The sequence below is a fragment of the Gopherus evgoodei genome, chromosome 5, assembly GCF_007399415.2.
Source record: "Gopherus evgoodei ecotype Sinaloan lineage chromosome 5, rGopEvg1_v1.p, whole genome shotgun sequence".
NCBI lineage: Eukaryota > Metazoa > Chordata > Testudines > Testudinidae > Gopherus > Gopherus evgoodei.
Genome location: NC_044326.1, coordinates 127,458,326 through 127,465,373, shown reverse-complemented (window position 1 = coordinate 127,465,373; position 7,048 = coordinate 127,458,326). Strand labels below are relative to the sequence as shown.

The window sequence follows — 7,048 nt, the reverse complement described above, 5'->3', positions numbered from 1 at the left end:
AATACATAGTAACCCCACCATGCCCCCAACAGGCCCAAACTGGAAAGTCAGTAAGCAACAACATACAACAGCAAGAAATATATGAAACGCTAACAAAAGATATTTGCCCCCCCCCCCAAAAAAAAGTTACTTGGGGGTGCATGGCAGGAAGAGGTAGCAAAGGTTGATTTCTAACATGTCTAAGGTAATCTTTGCATTTCTCTTACTGCAACTAGGAGCCACCACATTTAACAGCAGATTTTAAGTCTGGTGATAACACTTCAAAAAATAACCTCAGGCTCAGGGCAGATCTAGCAAGTTAGTGACCAGAGGGCATTCAAGGCACTATTCCAATACTGGCCATCTTTCCTCCCAATTGGAAAGATTGCTGTCCTTGTTATTGCTCAATTAAAAATTAAGCAGCAGACACAGGAAGACAGACTCACATACGTAAGCATTTATTCAAGAATCACTTAACATGAAATTATACAAATAAAATTTGTATAAAACAAATCCACATTGTGTCATAACACAGATGGCAAAAAGGAAAAAGTAAAAACCATAAAGAAAACTAATCAGCCGCTATATACAGTTGGACACTTGTGTCATACTCTAAAAAGTCTTTTGTAAAAGTCATCTCATGTCATGAGGACCACCCTCCATTCAATCCTGATGTTCTGCAAGATGACTTCGCTGTGGTATCTCCACCTAAAAACAAGACAAAACAACAATCAGATCTGTGCAACTTTTATAAGAATCGTTAAAAGGTCCATTTTCATGAACTGCTTTAAGTCCTCTATTTATTCCTTTCTTCACTGTTAAAGATCATATGCATATTTAACAAATTATCATCGAGTAACTAAAAATCTTTCATCTCCCCAAATATAGCAGTTCAGCCCATTCAGGAAGCTGTTTCAAAACAATGATTCTCCAAATTAGGCAAGAAGTTGCAAGGTCTGTGTCACAAACTGGGTTGTGGAAAAAGTTTCCATTAGAAACGCTGTTATGTAAGAAAACAATTTGTCTGCAACTTAATTCTTAAATGAATGAATATTGCCAAAAACGTGATTAGCCTGATATAGTTTGTGTGCATATGATCTTTAATTTTTTCCAGATTTAAAAGTTCGTTTTGGTTTGCAGATTTCACTATTAGCTATAAAAAGAAAAAGCAAGCATTAAATCTTAATGAATGCACACTTAAAATGAGGCTCCACAATTGAAATACAACACTAAACAGAAGACCAAAATGATTAAGCTGTAAAGGCATTTATGTACTTTAACTCCTGTAAAAAACCATTTAAGTTAAGACACTTAATCTTCAAAAAGATTAAAAAGAAGCCAAAGTCTGAAGTTTTCCACTTTAATCTTTACGCTGGTACATGAAGTTGGAAGAGACCATACCACAGGACAGCGTTTTCTGGTGTATGCCTTGCGCTCTGCCTGCAACGTGCGACCCCCAGAGATAGACGTGGTCAGGGTGACACACGGCCTGCAATGAAGTTCCCGCTGGCGGGTACAAACAAGGTATAATGTCAGAGTTAGAAGACAACATTCTTGTTTTCCTTAAGTTGTACCCATTTCAGTACTTTACCTGTTAATACTTCTAATAAGTTTAATTATTCCTCTAGACCACCTGGTACACAACGCAAACAGAAAAACTTTTAAGTTTTTCTGAAGTACTAAAGAAGATGAAATCACATTTTACAAAGTTAAAGATCTATAGACACTTCAGGCAAAGCATGTTTTAAAAAAAAATTTTAAGTTAACAAAGTTCAGTTAAAAAAGTCAGACTACACAAGAAAAATGTTTTTACTCATTTTAATTTGTCTATTGATCTTTAAATTAGATTAGACATACTGAAAGTGGTCCTTGCACTCATATACACACCTGCTGCCCCCCCGAGTACTATGTACTGCTTTAATATGGCTGGTAGTTGTTTTGGTGATTGCCGCCACCTCGGGATGCCTTTCCATATGTGCTTTGCTGACCTGTTGAGAGAATGGAAAATTAGTTTTCATAGGAAGTTTTGACTAGGATACAAGCCTCCCATGAGCCACCCCCGCAGTACACGGCATAGTAGTTTACAGCTTTATGCAATACTTTAATGTTTATCCACACTTACTTGTGGCATGCATCAATGAAATTTACTATACACTAGAATATTAGTCAGATTTTATTTTTAGTGTTCTACATCAATACTTATGTGGAGTTAAGTCAAACATTCTTACCACTGTAGTCTGCATATCCCTGTCCATATCCATAGCTTGGATAATTATAACCGGAATAATCATAGCCGCCATAACCACTGTAGCTTGGATCACTGTAAGTGCTGTTGTAATTTCCATATCCTTGATCATAATAGTTATTAAATCCTTGGTTCCAGTTTTGTCCCTGACCTGAAATAAAGCATAGCAATTAAGTTCCATCCCTCTTAAAAAAACAGGTATGTGAACTGTATGAAATGTGATCTGTACTGTAATGGCTAGAGAAAAAAGACTCCCATCACTCTGCAAGCATACAATGGTTTAAAAAAAAAAAAAAAAAGACAAACCAAGACATCTAATTTCAAAACATCACATGGGATGCAAATCTTGGGGTCTCTTTTCTTAATTTACTGTAATATGTTTCATCTTTCATTTATGTCACTGTCCTATTAATAAAAGTGCATGCGAACCGCACAAAGGGCAAGCACAACTTGCCTTTTGTCTGAAGACATTCCCATTTCCTTTAGAGTTCTTTTAATATGAATTTTAGTATCCTACATTATCTTAACGTTTAATTACAACATGAAGACTAGTTTTGTTCTGTTCCATTAACAGTGACTACATCTCAATACTTATCATTGCAAAGAAACAAACAAACAGTCTATGTATTCGTGATGTTGGCAAAACTGCTTTCCTTTCACAGGATTACTTATAATGCAGGATTGAAGATATCTGGCTTTCCTCTATTTGGCAACTATTTAAGAACTGTCAAAAAGACAATATTGCTCCCTTCCTCTATTTCAACAGAATGAATACATGCAACTTTCAAGTAAGTCTCAGACACATAAATTATGCATTTTAAAGAATAGCTTTTAAACTGAGGAATGTGCAACCTGTTGGCATTTTTAAACATAAGTAAAAAGGTGCACTACTAAATCAGTGCACTGTCAAGATTACAGTTTTTAAATGAGTTTTGGTTAAGTCAGCACAGAGCAATCCAGCTTATTTTCCACTCATTGGTTAGCCATAATCATATTTATTTTAAAAAAGGCTCCAAAACACAGAAACTAGAACTTAGAAATAAATACTCATATCCATACACATACAAGTGACAGAACACACTCACCCCTGCCACGCCCCCTGCCACCACCTCGGCCACCAGAAGAAGTGCCTCTTCCACCTTTCTGTTGTTGCTGCTGCTGCTGTCTATACACTTCTTTGGGCTGTGCTACTTTGATCTCACACTGTAAAAAAGACGACATTGTTTTAACTGTATGCAAGGACTGACAGGCACCATCAAAAAAAAAAAAAAAAAGACACTCTTGCTCTCAGGAACCCATACAAAAACCTAAAAGAACCATCAGCATTAACTTTCTAAAGAGAAACCAAATATCCATACATACCTTGCCAGAACCGATTTGATGGTATCTGCTTTCTAATAATTTTTTTACTGGCTCTTCATCTGTATATGTGATGAAACAAAAACCCCTCCTTTCATTTGTCTTTGTGTCCATGGGAAGTTCAATATTTTCAATCTGTAAACAAAGTTAAATATAAACCATATCTGCATTATACATCCCACATAAACACTGCAGTGGAAGTCAATGGTCAAAAGTTAAACGCCAACAGTAGAACCGTAATGGGGTTTTTTAAAAATAAACCATCCCACCTCCATTTATAAACTATCAAAATATTACAGAGCTATTTATACATTAATAAGGAACAGTTTTAGCACAACTCTGTTAGGCTAAGATGGCCCACCAGGATCCCAAGTTGCTCCTAATTACTTATTCTACTGCAGTATAACTTGTGCATCTTGTCCCAACAAAGCAGCTTTACAAACTTGCAGTTAACAAGGAAGCAGCCTTCTCACAACCACCATCTTTTCACATTTCAAATGAGACTGCCCTTTCTTTAATACCCTGCCACACTACCTCCTCCACGCCAAGACTGAACTTTAATGTCCAATACATATATGAAAGTATTACGAATGCAGTCATACCATACCTCTCCAAAAGCACCAAAATATTCTTTAATTTGTTCTTCAGATGTATCTGGACTCAGTCCACCAACAAACACTTTTTTGGGTGGCTCTTTTCCCTTCAGTGCTTTTGCCCTTTTAGGATCAATTAACTTGCCATCCAGTTTGTGTTCCTTCAGTTCTAATACCTAGAAAACCCACAGGACACAAGTGTTTCAGAAAGCCATGAAAAAACAAATGCATACAAGAACCAACTACACAGACCCTACATACCTTGTCAACACTGGCAGCATCTTTGAAGAGCACAAAGCCAAATCCCCTGGACCGCCCAGTCACTGGATCTGTTTTAATTGTGCAGTCCACAACCTCTCCAAACCGAGATAAATATTCTGTCAAGTCTTTCTTGCTTGTGTCCCAGCTGAGGCCTCCTATAAACATTTTACTACAATAGAAAAAGCATATAGTTAATTAAGAGCAGAATATTTTGCTAATCACTTCAAGTATCAAAAAAACTATAATACCCAAGTGGTAATTTTTCCAGCAAGATCAGCATCATGAATTGAAGAGACCCCACTCTCTGTTCACTAAACTGATTTTCAGGGCCTCAAAGCTGATCTTTACATAATTATACGAAACTAGATACATGTTATCAAGTTCCCCGACCCCGCAAAACGTTTGCGTGTCCGCTTAACTTTAATCCCATAAATCAGTTACACGGTAGTGAGACGAATCATGCCCACAAGCTTTTGCAGGGTGGGAGCTAGTTACGAAGTGACCCGAGTACCTCTGCTCTAATACCATCCACACACGAGGTTCTGGGCAGCCCGACTCGGCCCATTGCTAACGCACTCAGAGGCAGTGGCTCAGCTCCTCCCGGCCCTGATCTCCCCAGGGCGCCCGACAAGCTCCCGCCCGCTCCCCGCAGACACTGTCAGCCAGCGAGCTCCGCCCAGAGGCCCGGCCGCCCGCCCGCCCGCGCGACTCAGGAACGGGACTCGGGAGCAGCGTGGCATCGGCGCGCGCGCAGTCTGCCCCCAGCCCGCCCCAGGCAGCCCGCTCGCGCTCTGCCCCGCCTCCGATTGGCTCCCGGTTACGTCATGGCCCGGTGATTGACAACATCCCGCCCTTCGGAAAGCAGCTCGACGCGGAGACACAAAGACAACGCGAAACGTGCCCGAGTGGGACCCCCCGCAGGGAGGGGGGCGGGAAGGGCACCAGCGCCCCCCGGGCTGGGGCTGCAAGGCGGGGAAGGGGCGCCCTCCTCCCCCGCCGCCCGGCCCTTACCCATCGTCCTGCTGGTTCTTGCTGGCGTTGATCTTGGAGCCCTCGGCGAACTCCTCCAGGCCGCCGCTGTACTCGGTCATGTCCTCCATAGCGGGGGCAGGCTACGAGGGCTGGAGACGCGATAGAAAGCTGCGACCAGAAAGCGGGACAAAAAAATGGCGGCGGAAGAGATCCGGACACCGCCTGCGCTGCCTTTATATACCGTTTCCGGCAGCCAATCAGCGCAGGCCGGCAGCGCAGGCGCGATAGCGACTGCCGGAGGCCCAGGCGCCCGGGCTGCGGGGGGGCCGCACATTACCCCGTCTGATGGAGCAAGGCCGGGGAAAAGCGAAGGCAATGGCGGCTGCACGTGGGCTTAGGTGACCCGGGAGCGGAGTGGGTGACACCAGTCATCCCAGCCTCCCCGCTTGGCAGGGCATATGAGCACTCCACCCCCTGGAATCCCCTTGGCATTACACTCATCTCCCTAGCAGGCTGCAGTGCCTGTCTGTGCATCACTTGCCAGCGAGCCAGCCACGCTAAGCCCTGCGCTCCCTTCGCCAGCTGCTGCGACTATTGCAGGGAGCGTCTAGTGCATAACGAAATTCCTGTGTGTGCTTCAAAGAGACCCATCGCCCTCCTTCCCCATAGACCAACCCGCAAAGTCCAACCCCTTCCCCCGAGATGCGATATTCCTTCTCCCCTGTATACACACAGAGGGGGAGGTGATAGATGAAGACAGGCAGCAAATGCCCTCGGGCGCCTATCTCCACAGTTTAAGTAGCCGAGCAATCTAGGCAACCTCTCCCATCCCGCCCTCATTATTGCGGTAGCGGTCAGTTGGAGTGGGAAGCATCAGTCAGGAAGCCATGGCTGCAGCCAGCTGCTTCCCTGCCTTTCAGATCCTACTTTCTGATAAGGTGGAAATACAAACCTCTCATTATGCAACCATCGCTGTATTTCGACACAGCTGTGCAACTGGGAACCTACAACCTAGCAATCCATTTAATACAACCACCACGTCACTTCTGCCTAAAAGAAATTAAATCCACTAGAAAGGGATCTCCACGGGGCAGGAGACATTCAAGACCAAGTTTAGCCCCCGCGTTTGCGTGAAGAGCCGTCTGCACCTGCAAAGCCACAGACTGAACAAGAGCCAGCTCTTAGGTTGACGAGATAGGCTCCTCTTAATGATGCTTACTGGGCGTACAGCAGAAGGATAAGTATGGAGGAGAGGCCCGGCTTTATATGATTGCATGAGGTAGCCTTGAGCCCTATATACTACCTTTCCCCCGGGTATCAAGCATTTTATGCAACTCACCTTGTACTCGGCACCATGCACCCGATAGCTAATGCCATGCAATTTATTTGCACCCTATGTACCATACACCCCACATACTGTCCCTTTCTCGAAGCTGTTAGCCTTTCCCGCCCCACTTTTTTACGGCACTCTACAGATCATGCGATAAGCAGCTTCCCACACCGCACCCCAACACACCCCCCTCCCTCTCTTTCTCGCCGCCGCCCTACAGGCGCATTATGACGGCCAAGCCCCGCCCTTCTTTTCTGACCTGCCAATCAGACGGCAGTCAGTCCCTGGATTGGCGCAGCAGCTCCCCCT

At 43.9% G+C, this 7,048-nt stretch overlaps 1 protein-coding gene across 3 annotated transcripts; it reads right to left on the bottom strand.

Annotated features, from left to right (window-relative positions):
* Positions 1-414: 414 nt before the first annotated feature.
* Positions 415-6,874, bottom strand: HNRNPDL (heterogeneous nuclear ribonucleoprotein D like). 3 transcript variants are annotated; one of them, XR_004000708.1, is made up of 9 exons: positions 5,449-5,646; positions 4,438-4,606; positions 4,191-4,352; positions 3,587-3,718; positions 3,310-3,427; positions 2,208-2,375; positions 1,867-1,967; positions 1,381-1,485; positions 415-687 (listed from the first exon to the last, which is right to left on the bottom strand). XR_004000708.1 is itself a non-coding variant. In XM_030565053.1 (9 exons), the coding sequence occupies exons 2-8, from the start codon at positions 5,535-5,537 to the stop codon at positions 1,897-1,899; spliced, it is 909 nt and encodes a 302-aa protein (XP_030420913.1). In that variant the 5' UTR covers positions 5,538-5,577; positions 6,749-6,874; the 3' UTR covers positions 415-687; positions 1,867-1,896. The 3 variants fall into 3 exon arrangements, 2 of the variants coding, with proteins under 2 accessions (XP_030420913.1, XP_030420912.1); XM_030565053.1 differs by lacking the exon at positions 1,381-1,485 and adding an exon at positions 6,749-6,874 and having other exon boundaries at positions 5,449-5,577; XM_030565052.1 differs by lacking the exon at positions 1,381-1,485 and having other exon boundaries at positions 5,449-5,645.
* Positions 6,875-7,048: the final 174 nt, after the last annotated feature.

Excerpts from the sequence above, each read along its gene's own strand:
- HNRNPDL (XM_030565053.1), bottom strand. The coding sequence starts at position 5,537 with ATGGAGGACATGACCGAGTACAGCGGCGGCCTGGAGGAGTTCGCCGAG. Across the intron at positions 3,719-4,190 it reads ATTTTGGTGCTTTTGGAGAG|ATTGAAAATATTGAACTTCC; the intron begins GTATGGTATGAC and ends CTTTGTTTACAG. Across the intron at positions 1,968-2,207 it reads GGGATATGCAGACTACAGTG|GTCAGCAAAGCACATATGGA; the intron begins GTAAGAATGTTT and ends TTCTCTCAACAG.